Raw genomic sequence first — 21,971 nt, 5'->3', positions numbered from 1 at the left:
AGCGAACGAAATCTAAGCGCTAACCCAACCCCTCCCCTTTTCTCCATCCCTCTTTTTCCAAGTGCCCAATCTCTCCACCATCCTCTTCTCATCCCATCCCATGCCAAACAGCGTATCGCGAAACTACCAACAATCCATTTGTGCATCTTTCGTTTTCAATACTATTTCCCTCCACCCCACTCTGCACTTTCCCTTCATACATATCCAGATTCTTCACCAACCAACAAACCACAGTTCCACGCAAAACCTAAAACGCGTTTTCCAACGTTCGGCTTTCATTACAGTGGGGAAATATCCTTCAGAGCCTCAAATGATCTAAGTCTACATTCCTTGATCACAGTGTTGGTTACAATGAGCCTAATCCGGATCTTACATCGAGCATTAGCATTGACATTAGCATCAGCACTTGTACCTACCTCTCCTCAACACCCTACAACACCAAGCATATTTTCCACCCCTGCCCACCAACCCATCACCACCATAGGATCAATTTACGAAAGCTAAATTGCACTCGATGGTTTAGCTGTGCTTAGCTGCATAGAACTGACTTCAAAGATGCAGTAGCGCACCAGCGTCTCCACTAATACCGTTAGGGCTGTACGTACAAGAGTACATGGGATAACTAGCCGGAGTGAGAAACTGCACCGTCTGAACCACGGTATGTACACTTGGAGGTAAATTCATAGCATTCTACCAACCCGTTCGTGAGCATTCATCTGTAAATGATAATAATCATAAATGATCTCAAGATAGATACTAGGTATATATAACAGCCCAGTAACAAGCATAATAAATACAGGGGAAGGCAGCCACAAGTTCAAGTCAATCAGTCATTCAGCCGCTCCTCGGAGGGAAGTGAGGGGGGGGATTTTCAACCACACCTAGGTACACACCTTCGATAGATGCAGACGCAGTAATTTGCAAAAATCTAATCCAGTAAAAGAGTCTTAAATAAGCCCATGCCCATTCCTGCTGACGAGACACCCGCTTGATTTCTTTTCCTATCTTTCCTGCCTACTACTACTACTACTACTACTACTACTACTACTACTACTGCTTCCTTCCCTCTCTCTTCTCTTTCCTTTCCTTCACATACGAGGTATCTCGTAGTTCTGCTCAAAATAACACAGAGGGATATTCCACTGAAGATCCCCAAACCACAAGCTTTATTTGAAGGACAAAGCAAGCGACTAGCAAGAAAAGAAGACGACCGAGTTCGAAAAGCTTATCGCACACCACAGTCCATCCTATCTCCACGTCGCAATCCCCATCGCCCAACCCCTCGGTCGCTTCATCGCGGGGTCAGACCGATCAACCAACCAACCGATCATCGCATCTATCCAAATCACTCTGCAAAAATCGCATAGCATATATAAACTTACCATTTCGAGTATTGTCTCCACATCCAGGGAACTACTTTTTTCATCTTTTACTTTACTCCCAAGAATAAATAAATAAGTAAAAAAAAAAAGAAAAAGAGAAGCAAAAAATGGCACGACACTACTACGACGACGAAGAACTCGACATCCACATTTCCCGCGAGACACGGGCCCGCGACGCCGGCGCCCCGATCCCGTACCGACGTCCCCAATACCCACCCGTGCCCGCTTACCGCTACGGCACGAGCACCTATCTCACACCCGAGATCTCGTCGGGAATCCGCCGATCCAGATCCACCGGGCATCGGGAACACTCACCTGTTCCTCCCCCTCCCCCCGCCGCACCTGCTCCAATCGCCCAACCCATCATCGTGGATAATTCCCGCCGCATCTACAATGACTACGATAGTGACAGCGACTCCTCTTCGGCCTACGAGTCCCGACGGGCACGAAGCCGTTTGAGCGTGGGCGAAGTGGGCGGGAGACGAAAACATGGCAGTCGTAGCCACAGTCGTCATGTGAGTCACAGTCCGTCTTCGTCGGGCCGACCGAGCTTCACACGCGATGATTTCGAGCTGGAGCGGACGCGCGCGGAGCTCGAGCGAATTCGAGTGGAGAAGGAGAGAGAGCGGAGTGATCGATTGGTGAGAGATGGGGGGGAGTTAGCTCGCTACCGAGCCGAGAGCGAGAGGGAGCGAAACGAGAGATTGTTGCGCGAAGATATCGAATTGCGCATGACGAAGGGGGAGCTCGAACGGTACAAGTCTGAGCGGGAGCGCGAGCGCGAGAGAGAAAAGGCGGAGAGGATGTTGAGAGAAGATGTGGAGCTGCGCGTGACCAAGGGGGAATTGGAGCGTATCCGCAGCGAGAAAGAGATGGAGAAGAAAGAGCGCATGTTGCGAGAGGAATTCGAGCTGCTCTCTCTCAAGGAAGAGAAGAAGCGGATGGAGAAGGAAAAGCGCACGCAGGAAGAGAGGGAGCGAGCAGATAAGGAGATCCGCGATACGTACGAGCGGATGAAGCGAATGGAGCAGGAGCGGCACGCGCGCGAGAAAAAAGAACACGATGAAGCTATTGAGAAGTACAAGCGAGAAGAAGCCGAGAAGGCGGCTCGCGAGCGCAAGGAACGGGAAGAAATCATTGAGAAGTTCAAGAAGCAAGAGGCGGATCGCATGGCGCGTGAAAGACAGGAGAGAGAGGAGAGAGAGAAGGAATACCAGAGACGTTTGCATGAAGATCTTCACAAAGCGGGCTTGAACGAACAGCAAATCGGAGCGGTGAAAGCTGGGAAGGCTCTCCCGCCTCCACAGGTTCAGAAGCCTCCGCCACCGCCGCCAGTTCAACATGCTCCGCAATTTCAAATCCAACCTGCGGCTCCGAGACCAACGTACACGAGAATGTCGAGGAAGCATTTGTCCATTGAAACTTTGAGGGTTTATGGAATTTCGTATGAGTTTGATAAAGAGGTAATGATCCCATGTTCCTTCCTTTGTCCTTTCCATCTATCTTTTCCCCCCTTTCCCTCTTTGCTCCCGTCCCTTCTTTTGCACTTCACCCACACCACCCACTAACTCCCCTCCCCCACACAGGACCCCGAATTCCTGCTCATCAAACGCTGGGTTCCGGAAGAAGAACAAGACATCCTCTGGACGCACACGCGCCAAATCCGCGAAGTGCGCGCTCCACCCCACACGCACAACCAACAACACACCATCGAATACGTCAAGGAATACGTCGTTGAAGATCGTCACAAGAAGAAACATCATCACAAGAGTGATGATTTGCAATTGGTGATTGAGAGGAAGCATAAGCATAGTCATAGTCATAGCGGGAGCAGGAGTCCGAGTCCTTTTGTTAGATGGGCGGCTGGGAGGTAAGGTGGAAGGGGGGGATGGAGTAAGAAATTGACGATGCAATGCTTGGATGAAGAATGATGATGAAAGAAAGATGATTGATGAATACATGGAGTGGACTGATCAATGAGTCTGTTTTGCTTTAACGATTTTCCTGCACCTTTTTTTTTTCTTTAGATGAACTCTCATCTCTTTTTTTTTATGTACTGAGCTTCAATACCCACGACATGGATCGTTATCAACGATGAATTATTTCCAATAAAAAGACCAACCAAGCAAAACCTGTCAGAAGTGATGTAAATAGCATGGCTCCAATATTGATGAGGGCACTGAAAAGTAATATACAAGTCAAAAGATGTGAGTAGCGAATTCGTCTATACTCCTCCACTTTTCTCTCCTCCATCAAACAACCAACTCTTTCTCTCTCTTCAAAACCGCCTCAGCTCTCCTAATAAGCTCCTCGTAAATCGTCCAAGCCAAAGCAGAACTAACAGCCTTTCTCCCCATTCTCAGCCCCAGCCCATCAAAAAGACTCTTCACACCCTCCTCTCCCACCATCTTCTTCCCCGCCATAACCAAATTTGTATATTTCTTCGGCTGCAACTGAATCCTCGTTTTAATCGCATCAAAAGGATTCGTAATCGCCGTCGCCAGCCCTGCTGCCAATACTCCCGATCCAAAATTGATCGAAGCGCTCGTACTCCCCTTCATATTTTTGCTCAACCCCAAATCCACTTTCTCAGCCAACCCCTCAACTTGAGGAGACGAATGTACAATGTGACTCAGCCTCTTCTTCAGCTCTTCATAAAACAACACGTAGAGTCCCGCATACGGAGCATCCCTAATCGCCGTAGCTCCAAACCCGGAGAAAAATCCTCGAAACCCTTCAGTGAGAAATATATCTCGCCCCGCACCCGCGATCGATTTATACGCATACAAATTCGATTCATATCTTACTTTGATAATCGTCATAGGCATGAGAATAAAGCCGGCTCCAGCTCTCGCCACGGCCCCCGTTGTCAAATTCGCTAGATTCGATAACTTGGGTAGACTAGATGAATGTACCATGCTCTTCTGTTCCACCACGCCAATCGTCCTGAGGAGATTCGATCTTGCGACATTCTGTCGCAGAGCATTTAAACTGGTAAAGTAGATTGCGGAACCGAATCCCGTGCGTAAAGCAGAAGGAACGGTTCCCCGCCAAAAAGACCGGATGCTATTTGGTGACTGCGAAAGCTCGCGAATAGTGGTGAAGAGAGAGGCATGGTTACTTTGTTGCACACGGGTCTTGAGAAGATCGGCGGGTTGGAGGAGAACTGCAGAGAGAATTCCTGATCCTAATCCTGCTCCAAAGTGGAAATCTGGAAGAAGGGCATGATGTTAGTTTTGTATTCTTCCCGGATTGAATTGGATTGGATTGTAGGTAAGATACGTTTGAAGTGGAGGGCCAAATACACAGTAGCGAGAGAAATACATACAAGAAGAGGATTTTTTCCCAGCATTTCCTCCATTTGACATTTCGCTTTCCTAGAGTTACACTGGCATTTCGGTTGCTAATGGATGAAGGAATTGAATTCTTTTATGAATCCAAAAAGTGCTCACGTCAGGTTGCAGTATTGTCAGAGTGGCGGCTTTTGGGATTGTTCAAAAAATGTTTCGTTAAAAGTTCGGGCGCTTTGAGTTCTTTGATGGACGTCATTTTTTTCGGAATTCCGCATGGGAATGGGGGTCCAATCAATTTGGGTGGTGATGCCGTACATCACCATGATTACATCAATTATTGATTATTGAGATTGAATGAATATATATATATATATATACGTATAATATATATACGTATATATCCAATAGTCTCATGTATTTAGATGATGATTGTTGAGCTGAATTATAATTATAATTATAATGTTTCATCTGAAATCACAATCCCACTTTCCCGCCGTGCTGGTTAACATCGTTTGTCAGCAGTATCGACCAATATCAATATCCATATCACGTCACATCTCCAAAGTATCTCTTCCCAAGAATACGAGACCCTTCACCAATTCTTCTCTTAACCGTCCGAAGATTCCCTTCAAAATGGATCAAGATCAAAATTCAGAAACTCTCGTCGTAAGATATCATCCCACGCACATCAACATACAACTAACTCTCTCCAGGCGATAGGACAATTATGTTCCACAGCAGACATTCAACAGAATCTTCTCACATGTCAGAAACTTGCCAAAGAAGCCTCAGAGCAAGGAGCAAAAGTTTGTTTCTTCTTTTCCCTAGCTTCAAATACACAAACCTCAAATCTCCACATCTACCCTCTCAACTCGGCTCACACCATCCCCTAGGCACTCTTTCTCCCTGAAGCTACGGACTACATAACCACCCCAGGCTCACCCCCTACCTCCCTCTCTCTCGCTCTTCCCATGAACACATCCCCCTTCGTCCTCGGTCTCCAATCCTCAGCTAAGAAATATTCTCTAGCTATAAATGTCGGGATCCACGTCCCAAACGCTTCTGGCGACAAGGTGCTTAATCGATCCATCTGGATTTCCGAGTCTGGAGACATAATAGGACAATATGATAAGGTCCATCTCTTTGATTATGCAGCTGCGGGCTTGAAGGAAAGTGATAGTGTAGAAGCTGGAAAGAGGGTTGGAGGGCCGGTTGAGACCTGCGTGGGAAAGGTGGGATTGTTGATTTGTTTTGATGTAAGTTACGCTTTTTTGATTGTTTTGTGGAGTTGGATCGGTATCATTTTGAGTGATGATTTGAAAGAGAGAATATCATAGTTGGTATTCCCTCGTGAAACGGCCTTCGAATCTTCGATACCAAGTTTGGCTCTTTCGTTTCTTCTAATTCTTGTTTCTTTCACTTCTCATGATCCACCCCCCCCCCCCTTTTTCATAAGTCATGCCTCCTTCAACCCTTTTTTTACTTGAACCCAAAACTGAGACTCCTCCCCCATTCCTAGCTCCGCTTCCCCACTGCCTCACTCCATCTCCGCACCCGAAACACCCAAATCCTTACCTACCCCTCCGCCTTCACCATCCCCACCGGCCTCTTACACTGGGAAACTCTTCTCCGCGCTCGAGCAATCGAAACTCAATCTTACGTCATCGCCGCCGCGCAAGTCGGTTCTCACAATGTCAAACGGGAAAGTTACGGACATAGTATGGTTGTTGATCCGCTGGGGAGGATTGTGTTGGATATGGGTGGAGATGGCAACACTCTTGCGGGCGGGAAGTTGGGAATTGCGAAGATCGATTTGGGGAAAGTGGGAGAAGCGAGGGAAAAGATGCCGTTGCTGGCTAGGACGTGAGTACTCTTTGTGTTTTGCGATATGTTTGAGTGGTTACTGATCGATTAATTTAGTGATGTTTATGAGTGAGAACTGCGAAGTCAATAACCAATAGCGAACAGTTAACGATATAATATAGACGATATATAATAGATATAAAGATAAATATAAAGATAAATATAAAGATCTTAAATATGTACACCGTTTTCTTTTTCCTACCGTAAAACGCTTTTGATGCAAAGTAGTTGATATCTATGCCAACCAATCCTGTCCATTGTTGAACCCCGTTTTTGATAACCCATTTTCCGAATGTATATGCTTCGTTCAATCATCAATCCGTACCCATGAAATAAGCCCCTGATGTGAAATTTATCGCTCGACTCTCTCTTTTTTTTATTAAAAAAAATGGCAAGAATACTATGTCACTTCTAGCCGTCGCCATGATCTACGTCCACTACCCCATGCCACTTGCTGCCCCGCATCCACACTTCCCCGGTTTCACACCTTAATTCCCCGCATTGTGCCATGTCCGTTCACACCTATACAACTAGTCCTTTCCGACTCTCACAAATCATTTACAATCCCTTCTTACCCTTCTTGCCACTCCTCTCTTTTTCCCTCTTGGCATAGATACCTGCTGTAAATGGGTCCTCAAATCTCAGTGCCACAAGATAAACGACCAACACTTCGACCGTGAGTAAAATGCCAGCTGGCTTCCCCCAGAGAAGCGCTGTACCAAGGAAGCTCATTGTGCTTCCATAATACATTGGCGCACTACTGACATTGAACGGGAAGCCCGTCACCATCTTGTCCATCAAAATTCCAAAATAATCACCGAGATATGTACCTGTTACACCAAGAGCCCACATGGAACTCAAGACGAGTGTGTTGCCGGCAGCAAGGAGGGCGTAAGATGCATATTGGACAAGAGGAGAGAGCAGTAATGGATGGGTAGGTTGAGAGCGAAGAGCGCGTTCATAGAGAAAATCGCGGAAGATACCGAGGGAAAAGATGGTGACGGCGAGGAAGTAACATCCATATCTTGAGTTTCCATTGAAGAGTTTCGTGAGGATTTTGTTATGGTATTCTGAAAATTGGGCAATTATATCAATAGGTGCTTTTGGGCTATAAGTGGGATTGTTTCAAATGTACCTTGACGAGCGACGGTACTGAGAGATTGGGTTAGTTTGACATTCATCCAGAGGGAGGAGAGGGATATGTAGCTTACTTCCAGAAGATAGGATTGAAGGCAATAGATGCTGCCGCAACTAGGAGCTTTGGTTAGGATTTTATGAAGCTATTGCTGGGGGTGATCCGTATTGACATACTCGTGAGGCTTTTCTGGTCAAAGTCGACCAGACCTTTGTTATTACCTAGGAAACTCGTCATGGTTGTAGAGTGTATAGAAATAGAAGTGAGACGTGATAATTGAGGATATTCTACAAAAGACGAAGTTGTAGAAGAGAAGAAATGGACAGATTGTCTTCCATGAGATTCGATAAAAGTGGTTGTCAAAAAAGTCATGGGAAATCTTTCACGTGAAAGTCTCATACCCTTCGTACCCTTGCCCGTTCTCATGACGTCTTTTGGGGGGAAGCGAGTTTCCAAAGAGTGACCTCAGGAAAAGAAAAGAAAGCTTAGTAAGCATGTGCAGAGAGAGTACCACCAGTGCTCTGCATAGAATTTCCACCAAAATCACGGCTTTCCTACAATTCTCCCTTCCTGTCTTCTCACTCTGTGATATCAATAACCGATGAACGGTCGAATAATATAATAAATTCATTTCATACCGACCAATATACCTAAATTTCCCTATAGATTTCGACTCGAATTGTTCATATTGTACCACTCACTCCATTTGATGCATTCAATACAGAATGCATAGTACAATGCAATCTTTCCTAATTGCGCCATCATGAATCCCCCCAAGGTCGTGGTATCTTCATACAGTAAGTTTATCCCCTTGATTCCTGTTCAATTTCCATACCCGTTACGCCTGCCCTCTTCCCTTGACCCAAAACAATGTTACCCATGATATGATATGATTCGGTATGCCAGTTTACTGTCGTCTCGTTCTAGTTTTCTTGGCTGTTGTTGCAGCATCTTCCTCTTCTTCATCTTGTCCTTTCTTTAAGTCTTCATCTAATCCCCATTCATCTTTATCATACCAGTCCTCCCCATCTGACATATCACGGTTGTCACCGACATGTCCTTCGGCTTTTGTCCATTTCAAAACCAAGTGCCGCATACGATCGGCTCTCAATAATCCGTCGTACACTTTCTGGGCTCCTCGGATAATCTCTTCTTGCTTTTGAATATAGTGTACCAACAATCTCCTTAATTCGTCAGCTTCTCCATGAGGTAGATATAGATCTCGATCAGGATACGAGTTCTCTGGTGCCAAAAAATAAGGATGAACGAAAGGCTCGCCGTTCAAATCGGGTGTTATAGACCTCGAACGAGTCGCGTTGTCGAACACCGCTTGTGCTTGGGCGCGAGTCCTCATACGGCGAGGAACAGCATTCATAACTGTATCGTCTTCATTATCTTCGGCCATTGGCTCGATATCCATTGCATCTCCGGGTTCTTGCGAACCCTCTTGGTCCATATCAACATTGTCTGGCGGTGGTGTTAAACCATGTGCCAGTTCGGAGTCGTTGCCAGTGCCAGTTGCAGTGCCAGTGCCGTTTGCAGCAGATGTGTCTGCAATTTCTCCATTTGCCGAGTTAGACGTCATATCTCTGTCAACATCCAATGCCTTTCCTTTCCCTTTTAAAGCCTGAAGGGCAGCGACTCCAGATGCAGCATCACTCTCGATGCCCATGATCATCAATCCTGAAGCAGCTACGCTGTCGTCGTCAGAAGCTAGAGCTACTCTCGACATTATGTCCGCGTGCTGTTTTGCAAGTCTCTTTACTTGAGCCCGATGACGTTCCGTTTCTGTCTCAAAAAAAGAAGCATCATAGTCAGTTTCGACGGTTTCACACGGCATCCAAGTATCATGGCCACTGAGTCGAGTTAGGAGATGTTTAATCTTCCATAAAGACGCCATTTCTTTCTGAAGCATCTCTCCCGCATTTCTTGTTAATTCTGTTAAGACTTTCGATGTGAAGGGCTGCGATAATTTTGGATGGTCAGGTAAATCGGAGGCAGAGGTTAGAGGTGCAAGAAGTTCTACTCGAAAGAGTTAGCAAGAAACTTCCAGAGTAATAATCTTTTGGCATCGCGAACCCTCTAATTTTATGTTTGCATATGGATCGAATTCTGCTGCTGCTGCTTTCGCGATTGAAATCTTCTCTTCATCTTCTTCGTCGCTATCGATATTCTCGCCGTCTTCGTCAATAAGCGGGGGTTTCCTACTAATAATGTCTCTCGTGTAGCCCGCATGTTCAATTGTCTATTGGTAGATGTATATTAGAGAATAATTCTCAATACTCTGACCAAAGTGCAAACATTACCTCTCTGTATATATGTCGACCATTTGGCGGGGCCAATTGACCTTGCTGGACGTATCTCGCTCTCTTTCGTAACTTATTTCCTCGATTTGTGAGTCTTTCGATAGAAGCATCGGAATCTGATTCTGCCAAATTATATCAGATATATCGATCAACTTATTCCTCGAGGGTAAACCAGTATATACCATATGCTTTTCTCTTGACTGCTCTTTTCATAGCAATGATTGTATCCGCGATCATAGCAGCTTGGGAAGCCATGGTGACAGTTTGCGAGATATGTAGACGAGAACAATATATTTGTGGCAGCTATATTCTTAAAGTCCTACGAGCATGCCGTGATTGTTCGCATTCGATAAAAGCATCCAAGAGCTGAATCTGGGGTGCCTTGAGTACGGGGTTGTTATGGAAGGTATTTGATCGCAATGAGTTTGTGGGAATTCGAATGAATGCGCCAGTTTAGTTATCCCTGACTGTAGGAAACAGAATGAGTCCCAAATTCCTTATATCGAGAAGTAGGTAGGAGGGCGAAATATGCGCGGAGAGGAATTTACAATGTACAATAGAAATAAAGTCGAGAATGATGAAAGTTATCTAAAGAAGCTTTGTACTTACTGGGAGGGCACAGGGCGAGGCTACATCAATCGGCATGTCGGTGCTTACATTGGAGAATGATCCGTGCATCGCAAAATGATCAGCCTTTCGTAGGTGGCTATGGTCTGAAGTTGTGACCTTACTTGTGCATTTTGATAGGATGGAAAGATTGGAATTGATTCACCATTATATTACATTGGAGGAACAGTCTTAATATATATCTCTTCCCATTTGGTTGCTTGACATCTGAAGAGGCTACGTTCAGATTCGAGTCGATCGTTGAGCTCAGCCTTGCCTATCTACCTTCGCATTCAAACGATTCATTCCACACTCGACCAGTCTATGTTTACGAAATAACACTGTCTGGCAACGAATCCTGGACTACTTCCGTCTGTAGTCTTATGGAGCTATTGACACCACAAGACCATCAACATGGATGGCTATGCGACTCAATATGTTGCGCATAATTTACCATTGCTCGTAGTCTCCGGGTTGGGAGCCGATCCATCGCCGACCAATGCCAGATTAAAGGAAGGAGGGGTGCTAATCACTTCTGATGTTGCCCCATTGGAATCAGAGGATGCCAACTTCATTCTACAGTATTTCAAGAACAATGGCGCCGAAAATCTGCCATGGAATGGATACGAGCATAGTGAGAAGAATAAGTTTAGGGTGAAGGTTATTGGACGGGTAGCTACAGATGGGCCACTCTTCTTGGAGTCAATCACTGAAGGGTTCATAGGATTATATATTACCAAGTCGCAAAGCTCCACCTCCAACGAATCTATCGCATTCCCCCGATTCTGGGAGTCCTGTTCCTAATTCTAGACTTATTTTGCACTCCCCATTATCTCCACTGACCCCTGGATCAACGGTCTTTCCAGATGGCTTGTTGGATACAAAGTGGCTAGACAAACACCAAGATCTCGTACCAAGCGCATATCTTTCCTTCTACAACTTTACATCTGATTCGAACTTGGCAACGTTACATGACAATCAGTTGAAGACGGACATCAACAATATAAAAAGTACATTGAACAAATCTGGTTACAAAACTCGGCTCATAGTTGCATTATTGAGCGAAACACCCGGCGTGCCGTCTCCTGATGTAGAAGAGCGCCTTTCTAATATTCGTAAAGCAACTGGTCTTGATTCGAAAACTTCCTTGTTTTTCTTGCCTCCACAGAGCTCTTCTGTTGAACTTGAAGCCTTTGTCGATACGATCTATTTTACTATATATCCGCTCTGTATTGAATATTACCGTGACTTGAGCAAGCACTCAAGAAGAAAGCGCAATAGAGGCGTGGTTCCACCTCCAACAGCTCCACCCACATCAGGAACTTCACAGACACTAACTGGACAAGGATGGAATGTGAGATATGACTTTAAGCTCGGAGTCTTTGCAGAATTCAGGCAGGAAATGGATGTAGCTGTTCGTTCATACGAAAGTGGCTACGAAGCATTGTTGGGTGAAGAGGTCCTCGAAACCATTGCTACATGGAGTCCTCGATTTAATGAAGGGCGTCTCATCGCCGACATATTCGCCATCAGAATATTGCGTTGTCTACTATGGAATGGGCATTCATCAACTGCAGTCCGCCGATGGCAAGTTCATCGGGACAGGATACGTGACTTTGTGGATCGTAGAGGTAAAGGTTCATCAACATATGGCTGGCAAGCATGGGAAGCTCGTTGGGCAACCATTATGGCTGAGATGATTGAGAAAGTTAGCTTTACGGATTTTACTCAATCTAACTCGACTATATATTTACCACTTGACAAAGCTACTTTGAGTGGGGTGCAACCATGGGAGAACCTCCATCATCCAGGTTATTGGTACCGCGAGGCTTCGAAACATTTAATGGCTCGTCGAGCTCTTGCTTTGGCAATACCCGAGGAAGATAGATCTCCTCCTGGATCATCCCCCGCTTCACAAATTGCGAGTAGAGTTTATACTTATGATACATATCTTTGCCCTCAACCTCACGAGGAAAATCCTTTACCAGGTCGGACAGGTGTTGATCATGCAAGTCTTGTAATTGACGTCCTGAACAAAGCCATCGCGGAATTTCAAGCGAGAGGACAACACCGTCTAGTGCAAGAGCTCTTATTTCAATGTGGAAAAGAACATATGAAAAGGGAAGCATGGGATGATGCATTACGAATTCTTCGTGCCCTATGGCAGAAAATGACGTACAGAAATGAGGGGTGGTGGGTTGTAGTTGAGGAGATTGCATGGACTCTGAGAAAGGCTGCTGCTAAGGTCGGCGATGGAGGCACAGTAGTTGCTGTAGATTGGGAACTTCTACATTCTTGTCAGTATATCATTATAGATAAAACTTATCATTTGTTAACATTAACCATAGGCTTTGCTCGTCAATCGAACTGGCATTACAATATCGAAAAGTCTTTAGACGGCCTGAACACAGTCAAGGTAAAGCCTGCCATTGTACTTCATGCTGAAGAAGTTCAATCTTTTTTGACTGCATCATATGCTTTCGAAAAATCTGAAGGTAAGGTGGGCGAGCATTCACTGTCTCAACTGGCAATCAGGTCTTCTGCTCTAGCTTCATCGACGCCTGTAACCATTAGCGAGATACGCATAGAGTTTACAGGCAGTATGAAACCCATTCTTCTACGGCACAAAGCAAACACTGAATCTTCCGAGACTGTGAAATCCGGCGTCTTGTTTAAGAAAACTTCATTGGTTGATGAATCGACCGTGGAAAAGGGACACGATCCTGACGATCCACCTACTCGACACACTTTGACAAACTATGAGGATCTTACTCTTAGTCCTGGGCAGGTTAAAGCTTTCGAGTTTGTCAATTTACTGCGAGAAGCGGGTGATGCAAAGGCTTTGAAAGTAACATTTTCAATTGCCTCGGAGCTTTTCGATTTTGATTATGTCCATTCATTTGACAGGCCTTCATTCCCTGAGATGTGGTATGGTGAACATGCAACAAAGAAGAAGATTGTTCGTGCCAGACCATCATCCATTCACGTACTTCCCAAACCACCCAAGTTGGAACTACGTATCCTCGAATTCCAGGAGCAGTATTACACAAATGAGCTCATCTACTTAAATCTCGAAGTGAAAAATGGAGAGGAAACCGATTCTATTGTAGACCTAGAAGCCCGTCTTCTTGGAGAAAACATTCCATCCAATATTGTCTTACGACGTCTCGATAAAACAGATTCACCAAGTGATACCGAATCTGAAGAAGACGATCATGAACTATCACTTGGTACTATTGCCAGTGGCTCCTCCATCACCGTGGAAATGGTCATCTCATCAATAGATCTACCGGCAGTCTATGATCTTAGCCTCAAAGCTTCATACAACCTTGTAACAGATTTGGAAACACCTATCTCACAAGCGATGTCAGCACAACTTTCAATACTGAACCCCTTTGAGGCTAATTATGATTTCTCTCCCCGAATTCATCCAGGTTCCTGGCCGAGCTTCTTTACCCATGATGAATCATTGGAAATCAGTCAAGATGGACAAGATAATGACCGTGAAGCCTTTGGGTTGGCACAAAAATGGTGTTTGACGACTCGCTTTGCTTCATTCGCAACGGAAGACGTAATTGTCGAAGATGTTGACGTCGAAATCCTCGGTTTACAAGGTGCCATCAAATGCTCTACAAAGCGACTAACGGCAATACCCGAAGGCGGCATAAAAATTAGTCCAAATGAACTCGAAGAAGCTCAATTCGATGCTTTTACGCAGAAGTACTCATTGGATGACCGAGGCACAGCTACTGTTGACTTATCACTCGTCATCAAATGGCGTAGAAATAAAGATGGATCGACGATAAATACATGTATAGTACCTGTCCCCAGACTCCTCGTCTCAAGTAGCGAACCAAGAGTTCTAGCTGCAGTAACCTATTCTTCGACTATCCCATCTATGATCCACTTCGATGTCACGATTGAAAATCCTTCACATCATTTCCTCTCATTCGCAATCACAATGGATCCTAGTGAACAATTTGCGTTTTCAGGAGTCAAACAGAGTACGCTGCAATTAGTTCCGCTTTCGAGAAGAACGGTCAAATTTAGATTATTGCCGACGGTTAGAGGGGAATGGATTGGTCCCATTAGGTGTGTGATTAGAGATAGGTATTTTCAGAAAGTGTTGAAGATTGCGCCGACGGAGGGCATGAAGAGTGACAAGGAAGGATTACTTATCTGGGTGCCGAGTGATGAGGAGTTTTGATTTGGGTATGAGGTCAGGGAGTGTATATCTTAGATGAAGAATTTATTGATTCGTTCTTATGGTGGATTTGTTTTGTTGTGTTGTTATTTGACTCGAACGTGTTTTCTCAAATATGATATTTGATATGTGGCACGATGTAGTGTTTCACGTCAACATTCATCAATAACAAGTCAAGTTCAGCATACTGCCTTTGAAGTTGAGCAAATTCCATTGCTTATAACTTAAAAGAGATAAACACTCACTTAATCACCACCAAGTCATTCGCATCTCCCTAGATAGAGCCCATTGGTGCAAATCGCAAAACCTCCAACTCGCCATTCCCTCCTCGCCCCCTCGCCCCCTCGCGACCTTATCTGCATCCTCTTCCTCACCTCGCTTTTCCAACCACCCCTCAATCCCATCTCCCACAACTCGATAGTGCAGCAGTAGAATCCACTCATTTCCAAATCAAAATAAAATAAATTAAATGGTTGTCCGTCTCGCCTCTCTATTATCTTTCACATATGACAGGGCTGCGGGACTTCGAATCGGATAATCATGCTGGCTGGCTGGGGTATTGATGTACCTGTCTGTGTAATGTAAGTGTAATGTAGTAATACTTGGTGTACTGGGGATGACTGGTGCTTAGATGGTTCATTGGGGGGTGAGAGCGTGGCGTCCTTGGACTTTGGATGCTGGATTTGTGGGGGGGTTGAGATTTTGAGAGAGGGATAGAGGGGGATGAAGTCATTATAGGATGGATGGGTTGGACGTAGATTATTTGTGGGGCTTAAAAGAGGGGGAGAAGCGAGGGAGGGGAGCGTGTTTCTTTTCAGTTTGATAGCTTTGATTGAGATTTATTAGGAGGAAGAGAGAAAGGAAGAAAATGAATATTATATCGAGATGAACTTTTTGTGGGAACTGAGAGATGCGATGCGATGAGACAGGATGGGACGAGATAATAGCGAGTATGTAGAATCTTTCTCTCTCTTAACAGTCTTTGCTTATTTGTCCTTGTATCTCTCAACCTATTCCCTGCATGCTACCTACATATACCTACCTATATCTGCTTGTATCTGCCCAAGATACAAATATGCAAACCAAAGCTCTCCAGACTTCACGAAACTAAAACCACTCTTCCCCATTCAACCCCCACCATTCTCTTTATACAAATCACTAGCCAGCCGCTATGATCCTAATCTTGCATTGCACATCTGACAAGTGTATATATGAAGAGCTTGCTAGATTTGGTTTCACATGAACAAATCCCGGTTTCGGTATTTAGCTTCAACTTGAAGAAGAGCGCATGATTTAACCTCTCTGCTTCATGCTTGCCTTCTTACATCTCTGCTTATACTTTCTAGGAGAGATGATTTCAGCCTAAAGCTAGCGCTCAGTAACAATCATGTTGCCGCAAGTGTTCATCCGTCCCGTTCACAAGTGCTTTCACGCTCGCATCGTGGAGAATCAATGTCCAGTTGCACTCTCCTCACCTCTCACTTCTTCAACTCTGCATCAGATACCGATTCACACATATGAGTACTGTAAGCTGCAAGTCCACTATGTATCCATGGATCCAATCTAATTCTCATATATACATCACACCACAACATAAACCACATCATACATCATACTTCATCTACTCTCCAAACATAACCACACCATTGTTTCATCCACCAAAACTACCATTCATCAAGACAACATGATATTCATCTCTAAACTCCATACCAATGATGCATTCGGTAAAATCAACCCAACGCCTCTGCTAAACTGCAAAACACTCAAATGCAACTAGTCAGCTATGAACCCAAATCCCCAAACAAAGCATCAATAACTTCATCTAACAGCGTAAATGTAAGATGTGCACTAAATTTATGTGTTAGTCTTATCTCATCTCATCTTATTTCATGTCATTTCATTCAATTTCATCACCACCATCCCCCAACCCGTCTTCCAGAAAACAGGAAAGAATAACACTTACTTCAGCCTCGGATTGTTGAACGTAGCAAATATCCTCCGGCTAGCCGCCTGGGCATTAACCCTCCCAACTACACTCCCCGCCAAATCCGGTATCAGCGTTGCCAACATCAAACTTGCTTCCTTTCTACTCTTGCTCTTTTCCCCCGTCGTCCTGGTCTTCCCTTCCACCTTCCTTTCTCCCCCAGGCCACATTGAATCTTTAAGTATTGAAATATACTTCACGATCATATCATCATGTATAAATCCTTTCACATTTTCCCTAACTTTTCTTTCTATCGTTCCACCTAAAAGCTGGTGAAGAACAACAACTACAGCACGACCACGCAACCAATTATTTCCACGATTAAGTTCGAAGACTTCGAGAAAGATATCGCAGATAGGTTTTACGAAGGGTTCTAATTCTTTATCTTCGAAGGCGTTCAGTTCTGCTTCTGCTTCGGCTGCTGTTAGAGGGTCCTCGCTTATTGCTGAGGGCATGTTGATGAGTTGGTTGGTTGCTGCCGATAAGAGATTTTGTCCTGCGACCGAAAGTTGATCTAGCACTGGAATATTTCCTAAAATATCTTCCATTCCATCTGTTACTGAGTTATAGAATCTTGTCATGATATCCTTCTTATTGTCGATGGCATTTGGGTCTTCTAGTTCTGGAGCCAAAGCACTTTGAGAAAGAAATGCGCGCAACTCTCGACTTCGACATACATCTGGTAATAGAAGAATTTCGCGAAGATATTTTTCCAATGCCGCACGTCGCTTTTGAAGAAAGTCACCCTGTAACTTCATAACCATCCTCCTACGAGGAAAATCAAGATGTCCTACTGATGGATACTTGATTCTCAATCGTTGATGAAGTTCGTGAAATTCGCTGTAACGTCGAGTGACGGTCCAATTTGCAGCTGGCATTTGTTCTCCGGCTTTTCTTTGTACTTCAATAACGTAAACGGCATACTCTCGGCCGTCATCCTCTTTGCCAACTACGATCGATTTGATTTTGATTGTGGAACGTCCATAAAGACTATTGTCACTCTCTTGGATAACATATTGCTGCCTCTGAAGTTCCTTGCGACGAATCTCTCTTTCCAAACTAGCCTTTGACTTTCGCAAAATTCTAAGCTCGGCTGTATTGTTTGTGAGTTCAGCTTTTCTTGTTAATGAATCAACTACAGCATCTTGAGCTATAAGTCGATCGATATCAGTAGTGAGAAGAGTGATGGCCTCTGCTAGACCTAAATCACCAGGAGCTGCCTCGTGGACTTGATCTTGGTTATCTTCATCGTCGTCTTTCTCGGGATCGTCATGTTCGTCAGAAAGAAACCTTTCTTCATCCCCAAACAGATCGTTATCTGTAAATACACCAATTCTAGACGATGTATTTACAAGTCCAAGAGATGCTATACTTGGCTTCTCAGTTCGTTCGTGTCTGTCAGCCCCTTTACCATTTTCTAGTCCAAATAGATCCGCTCGCTTATGATCACTTGAACTCCTGTTTGAGATGTCGTTCGACGTGGAATGAACGCTTGGAACTGGTGAATTCGGGGAGTCATTAGGGCCGAACAATGAGCTTCGAATATCATCAATGTTAGGCTTATCTTCCATGATCGTATTCAACGCTGCTTCCATGGCTTGCACAACATTGTTGTCTGGAACAATCACGCCAGGCTCTTGATCAAGACTCATTATTGAATTTGCCATTGCATCGCTATCCAGGTCATCATCTTCAAATAAGGGGGTTTCCTCATCTAGAGAGGCTCGAGAATTCGACATAGAATCTGGTTGGTGGGTGGTTAAATCAGTGAAAGACATGGCAGTCCGACGTAAATCTGACCTCTTTGGAACCAATTTTGATGAAGCCCTCGAGAAAGAAGGGGACCGTGTGTTGACTGTCATGGTAGTATTTGATCTGGGAGCTATTGGCGGTTTGCGCGTTGTATTCTCCAAATTAAGTGACGGTGCTGGAGAAGGTTGGCGAACTTTTGAAGCTTCTTGGGATGTGAGACATTTGTAGAAAAGATCTGATCTTTTAAAATGTGGGAAGAATTTGTCTTGCATCACTTCCAGTGCAGAAGTTTGAGCACGTAAGATAGCTCTTCTAGCCATAAAGTATTGCTTTGAAGTTGCCTTGTTACCCGCCCTGAGAAACTCCTGGACAATATGTTTTGAGGTATCCGGGACTTTGAGTTCTGGCTTAGAAAGATACGCATCATTTATCTGCGCAAGATCCGTTCTATCGGCATCAGTCCAAGGGGCAATAGTAGTCGGGACTTCTTCGTCTTCTGCACCATCATCCTCGAGAGGATTTCGAAATCCATCAACTACAATCCAAAACTGTACAAGAGACATACAATTCTGCCTGTCCATATATTCCATGAAATACGAAAGACCAGAAGGATCGTGTAGGAGATCCACAAGTGAAGCATTTTCGAGCTTTGATGCTTGAACACCATTACGACCTGGTTGCGAGACCTGAGCCCCACGATCACCTGTGGCAGCCAATTGGTTAACCCTTTCATCCAATATCCTCTTTCCAATATCAAGCCGTCGCAAGTATACCGGATCTTGTCCATCCTTCAAGGCATCTCGCTTGAATTGACTGGACACCTCACTTCGAAACCTCCTGGCGTCCGACAAGTTGTTCGTCTTCCTAATCGCGCGAATGAATTTTTCAAATCTCCTTTCATGATCTCCTGGTGACAATCTTGGAAATTGCGCAGTACGATTCGATTTAGGAGCAGGTGATGCATGCTCATCTAGTGCAGCTCGAAGTTTTCGCACAGTTGATCTATCTTGAAGCATAGAGCGTCCCTATACTGCGTTAGCACAAATCTCGAAATTCCTGATAATCCGGGATGTATACATATGCCTCCATTATCTGATTCCACATATCCGGATCAGAAAGCATTTGCATTATGGGGAAAAGAACGGCGCAAGCCACCAATTCTCTGATCAAAACTCCTACCGCACGACTCCCGATAGCACTCTCTGGTAGGATCTCTGGCAACAGTTTTTGAGTCAAGTTTCTCAGATATTCTTGTTGTACCAGCTTTGTATCCGAGAAGGCCAAAGATGCCGCAGAATGTAGTTTCCCATCATTATATTTCGCCGCTATCGCAAGGTCTAACTCATCAGATTCCGTAACGCTTCGATTTAAATTCTTGCCTCTGATAGCAACCTCCGCATTGTAGAATTCCTTAAAGTGCCCTGTCAGAATAGGTACAAAACGAGTGGTCACAACCTCCACCAAATCTATATCCAGTAATCGATCCCGCAGATTGACAAGAGCCAATCTTATCGTCTTGTCGACCTCATTGGTAAATGACGGGTTCCTGCTAATACTCCCATACCACGAAGCCACAAAATCGCGAAGTATAAGGTCCAAGAAGTCGTCGAGAGCGCATGATACCATAAAGGAGTCTGGGACCAATGGCTTTCGTACATGCATTTGTCGTGTGCGTAACGCGGCTATTTCCTTCTTCCATTTCGTCGCTGCCAGAAATGCAGGTCCTTTTGGTCGGCGCACAATATGCTCTTCTCCGTATTGGGAACCTCTAGATGTGAGAAGTAGCAAAGCTATGAGCCCGACGATGGGTACAATCAGTCCTGCGACAAATGCATATCCAATCCAGCGCAAGGTCGGAATCCAATTGGTAGCAAATCCCCAAGCAAAAAACACGGCGATACCAGCTAAGATCACATCCCGACGACTCAGGGCCATAATCTGTAGAGGGCGATTGTATTTATGAACAGCATTTTTGGTGGGAACTTTTTTGGAAGCTCTAATAAGGTCTCACAATGGTTGTAGCTTTCGGCTTTCAGGGTCTTCGCGTAATCTTTCCATTCCATTTCACTACACCATGACCAGTCACGGTCGATGTGCATATTATTCTTTTCACAATGGGAAATGTAGACATGATTTTCGAATTTTTTGTTCATTTGTTTTCTCTATGTAACCTTTCATACTCGCAAATCTCGTCGGGAGTAGATTAATCATAAAGTCCCATTGCCTGGCTTCTATGGTCATTTTTGTGTAAATGATGTCCCCTCTAGATATTTTGATATCTTCTTCGCCCCTCTTTTACCAAGGAGGATCTTCCAAACGCTTGAATAATGCAACAAATTTTGGTCCATTATTCCTCGTCACCTTCTTTCCTTCTTCAGTCTCCGTTCTCATTATGTTGACACATTCATCTGCTTCTTGCTCTTCTTCTGCGACGCGCTCAAAAGTAGGATGTGCGTTGAAATGTGTAACCATCCAATTGTGGAGGTCTTCAACATCGGTGATAGTATATATGATTCCTCCCGGTCGAACGACATAAGCATACTCAGCAGCTAATGTGGTCGACACAATTCTGGCCTTGTGCTTTCGTGCTTTGAAATGAGGATCTGGAAAGCAAAGGAAAATCTTTGAGAGTTGATGTTTCTTAAAGAAATTTGGCATAAACTTCATGGTATTGGCTCGTATGCATGAAGCATTTTGAAATAGACCAGATTCTTTTTCTTGAACCCTTAGAGCTTTAATTCGTTCTTGTACATATTCTGTGACTTGTGCTCGAATCTCCATACCTATTATGGAAGATTAGAGTCGTGTGAAGCGATTGCAAGGAGTGATTCGTACCAAGAATTAAAGAATTTGGTAATTTGGGAGCTAAAGCTACTGTCAAACCACCAAATCCGCAACCAATATCTGCAACTTCAACATCTTGCTTCAGCTTCTTGAGACTGCTAGAGTCTGAACCAGTCGAAGGTTCTTCTGTTCCTTCAGACGCCGCTGCGGACTCTGCGTAGGCGGGGTAATGCGAAGCCCAATCCATCTGAGCTGGGGAAGCGGGACTAATACCAATTAATGACCCTTCCTACAATGACAATTGCAAGCGTACGTACTATGCCAGGCGATGGTCCGAGAATGGATTTGCATGCGCTCTCTGTCTGTAGAACTTCTTCTTTGGCAATTCCTTACTCTCCTCGCCATTTTCTCTCGCAGTTCTATAATCCTCCCTCTTCTGCTTTTTGTTTGGCGGCCCTGCCATTGTGATTGTAGAGCTTCTAAAGTTTCTTGACAGTCAATGGGATCTTCTTTGATATAATGGAAAAGTGAGTGTCCGAAAAGATGGGAGGCTGTGGTTGTAGTTCAAACGAGGCTTTAGCATGACGGAAAAGCTCAAGGCTGAACTTTTTTTTTCGCATGGGACATCAAATGCACAAGATAAAATGTTAGTGGGTGGTGGA

The 21,971-nt window shown here is 44.6% G+C and overlaps 8 protein-coding genes across 9 annotated transcripts; 3 read left to right on the top strand and 5 right to left on the bottom strand.

Moving 5' to 3' along the window:
• The first annotated feature begins 1,012 nt into the window (after positions 1–1,012).
• Positions 1,013–3,502, top strand: BCIN_11g00530 (hypothetical protein). Its single transcript, XM_001552350.2, has 2 exons — positions 1,013–2,845; positions 2,969–3,502. Exons 1-2 carry the CDS (start codon positions 1,490–1,492, stop codon positions 3,254–3,256), a joined length of 1,644 nt encoding a protein of 547 aa, XP_001552400.1. The 5' UTR covers positions 1,013–1,489; the 3' UTR covers positions 3,257–3,502.
• Positions 3,503–3,515: 13 nt separating this feature from the next.
• On the bottom strand, positions 3,516–4,946 carry BCIN_11g00520 (hypothetical protein). Its single transcript, XM_001552351.2, has 2 exons — positions 4,711–4,946; positions 3,516–4,593 (listed from the first exon to the last, which is right to left on the bottom strand). Exons 1-2 carry the CDS (start codon positions 4,748–4,750, stop codon positions 3,635–3,637), a joined length of 999 nt encoding a protein of 332 aa, XP_001552401.1. The 5' UTR covers positions 4,751–4,946; the 3' UTR covers positions 3,516–3,634.
• Positions 4,947–5,053: 107 nt separating this feature from the next.
• On the top strand, positions 5,054–6,654 carry Bcnit2. 2 transcript variants are annotated; one of them, XM_001552352.2, is made up of 5 exons: positions 5,054–5,341; positions 5,389–5,481; positions 5,569–5,931; positions 6,195–6,538; positions 6,596–6,654. In XM_001552352.2, the coding sequence occupies exons 1-5, from the start codon at positions 5,135–5,137 to the stop codon at positions 6,609–6,611; spliced, it is 1,023 nt and encodes a 340-aa protein (XP_001552402.2). In that variant the 5' UTR covers positions 5,054–5,134; the 3' UTR covers positions 6,612–6,654. The 2 variants fall into 2 exon arrangements, with proteins under 2 accessions (XP_001552402.2, XP_024551579.1); XM_024695785.1 differs by lacking the exons at positions 6,195–6,538; positions 6,596–6,654 and having other exon boundaries at positions 5,569–6,103.
• Positions 6,655–6,666: 12 nt separating this feature from the next.
• Bcopi3 lies at positions 6,667–8,034 on the bottom strand. Its single transcript, XM_024695784.1, has 4 exons — positions 7,850–8,034; positions 7,750–7,789; positions 7,674–7,690; positions 6,667–7,608 (listed from the first exon to the last, which is right to left on the bottom strand). Exons 1-4 carry the CDS (start codon positions 7,908–7,910, stop codon positions 7,097–7,099), a joined length of 630 nt encoding a protein of 209 aa, XP_024551578.1. The 5' UTR covers positions 7,911–8,034; the 3' UTR covers positions 6,667–7,096.
• Positions 8,035–8,190: 156 nt separating this feature from the next.
• BCIN_11g00490 (hypothetical protein) lies at positions 8,191–10,568 on the bottom strand. The gene is made up of 4 exons (XM_024695783.1): positions 10,162–10,568; positions 9,980–10,101; positions 9,753–9,918; positions 8,191–9,695 (listed from the first exon to the last, which is right to left on the bottom strand). The coding sequence occupies exons 1-4, from the start codon at positions 10,232–10,234 to the stop codon at positions 8,581–8,583; spliced, it is 1,476 nt and encodes a 491-aa protein (XP_024551577.1). The 5' UTR covers positions 10,235–10,568; the 3' UTR covers positions 8,191–8,580.
• Positions 10,569–10,725: 157 nt separating this feature from the next.
• Positions 10,726–14,965, top strand: BCIN_11g00480 (hypothetical protein). The gene is made up of 3 exons (XM_024695782.1): positions 10,726–11,257; positions 11,310–12,882; positions 12,934–14,965. The coding sequence occupies exons 1-3, from the start codon at positions 11,000–11,002 to the stop codon at positions 14,790–14,792; spliced, it is 3,690 nt and encodes a 1,229-aa protein (XP_024551576.1). The 5' UTR covers positions 10,726–10,999; the 3' UTR covers positions 14,793–14,965.
• A 1,349-nt stretch (positions 14,966–16,314) lies between these two features.
• Bcmdm1 lies at positions 16,315–20,522 on the bottom strand. The gene is made up of 3 exons (XM_024695781.1): positions 19,603–20,522; positions 16,753–19,550; positions 16,315–16,637 (listed from the first exon to the last, which is right to left on the bottom strand). Exons 1-3 carry the CDS (start codon positions 20,458–20,460, stop codon positions 16,571–16,573), a joined length of 3,723 nt encoding a protein of 1,240 aa, XP_024551575.1. The 5' UTR covers positions 20,461–20,522; the 3' UTR covers positions 16,315–16,570.
• A 168-nt stretch (positions 20,523–20,690) lies between these two features.
• Bctrm8 lies at positions 20,691–21,846 on the bottom strand. Its single transcript, XM_001552358.2, has 3 exons — positions 21,627–21,846; positions 21,361–21,575; positions 20,691–21,308 (listed from the first exon to the last, which is right to left on the bottom strand). The coding sequence occupies exons 1-3, from the start codon at positions 21,770–21,772 to the stop codon at positions 20,821–20,823; spliced, it is 849 nt and encodes a 282-aa protein (XP_001552408.1). The 5' UTR covers positions 21,773–21,846; the 3' UTR covers positions 20,691–20,820.
• Positions 21,847–21,971: the final 125 nt, after the last annotated feature.

Source organism: Botrytis cinerea, chromosome 11 (assembly GCF_000143535.2).
Source record: "Botrytis cinerea B05.10 chromosome 11, complete sequence".
NCBI lineage: Eukaryota > Fungi > Ascomycota > Leotiomycetes > Helotiales > Sclerotiniaceae > Botrytis > Botrytis cinerea.
Note: the sequence above shows the minus strand (reverse complement) of the source record. Positions and strands in the feature narration are given on the sequence as shown.

Bases quoted from the DNA above. Each gene is read 5' to 3' on its own strand.
- BCIN_11g00530 (XM_001552350.2), top strand. From the start codon at position 1,490: ATGGCACGACACTACTACGACGACGAAGAACTCGACATCCACATTTCC. The intron at 2,846-2,968 runs GTAATGATCCCA...TCCCCCACACAG, and splicing joins CGTATGAGTTTGATAAAGAG to GACCCCGAATTCCTGCTCAT.
- BCIN_11g00520 (XM_001552351.2), bottom strand. From the start codon at position 4,750: ATGTCAAATGGAGGAAATGCTGGGAAAAAATCCTCTTCTT. The intron at 4,594-4,710 runs GTATGTATTTCT...CCCTTCTTCCAG, and splicing joins TGGGAAAAAATCCTCTTCTT to ATTTCCACTTTGGAGCAGGA.
- Bcnit2 (XM_001552352.2), top strand. From the start codon at position 5,135: ATGTTTCATCTGAAATCACAATCCCACTTTCCCGCCGTGCTGGTTAAC. The intron at 5,482-5,568 runs GTTTGTTTCTTC...ACCATCCCCTAG, and splicing joins CCTCAGAGCAAGGAGCAAAA to GCACTCTTTCTCCCTGAAGC. The intron at 5,932-6,194 runs GTAAGTTACGCT...CCCCATTCCTAG, and splicing joins GATTGTTGATTTGTTTTGAT to CTCCGCTTCCCCACTGCCTC.
- Bcopi3 (XM_024695784.1), bottom strand. From the start codon at position 7,910: ATGACGAGTTTCCTAGGTAATAACAAAGGTCTGGTCGACTTTGACCAG. The intron at 7,790-7,849 runs GTATGTCAATAC...CAAAGCTCCTAG, and splicing joins TGACCAGAAAAGCCTCACGA to TTGCGGCAGCATCTATTGCC.
- BCIN_11g00490 (XM_024695783.1), bottom strand. From the start codon at position 10,234: ATGGCTTCCCAAGCTGCTATGATCGCGGATACAATCATTGCTATGAAA. The intron at 9,919-9,979 runs GTAATGTTTGCA...ATCTACCAATAG, and splicing joins GTCGACATATATACAGAGAG to ACAATTGAACATGCGGGCTA. The intron at 9,696-9,752 runs GTTCGCGATGCC...TCTTTCGAGTAG, and splicing joins TGCAAACATAAAATTAGAGG to AACTTCTTGCACCTCTAACC.
- BCIN_11g00480 (XM_024695782.1), top strand. From the start codon at position 11,000: ATGGATGGCTATGCGACTCAATATGTTGCGCATAATTTACCATTGCTC. The intron at 11,258-11,309 runs GTAGCTACAGAT...AAGGGTTCATAG, and splicing joins GGGTGAAGGTTATTGGACGG to GATTATATATTACCAAGTCG. The intron at 12,883-12,933 runs GTCAGTATATCA...CATTAACCATAG, and splicing joins TTGGGAACTTCTACATTCTT to GCTTTGCTCGTCAATCGAAC.
- Bcmdm1 (XM_024695781.1), bottom strand. From the start codon at position 20,460: ATGGCCCTGAGTCGTCGGGATGTGATCTTAGCTGGTATCGCCGTGTTT. The intron at 19,551-19,602 runs GTATACATCCCG...AACGCAGTATAG, and splicing joins ATCAGATAATGGAGGCATAT to GGACGCTCTATGCTTCAAGA. The intron at 16,638-16,752 runs GTAAGTGTTATT...ACATAAATTTAG, and splicing joins TTCAACAATCCGAGGCTGAA to TGCACATCTTACATTTACGC.
- Bctrm8 (XM_001552358.2), bottom strand. From the start codon at position 21,772: ATGGCAGGGCCGCCAAACAAAAAGCAGAAGAGGGAGGATTATAGAACT. The intron at 21,576-21,626 runs GTACGTACGCTT...AATTGGTATTAG, and splicing joins TCGGACCATCGCCTGGCATA to TCCCGCTTCCCCAGCTCAGA. The intron at 21,309-21,360 runs GTACGAATCACT...CTTCCATAATAG, and splicing joins ACCAAATTCTTTAATTCTTG to GTATGGAGATTCGAGCACAA.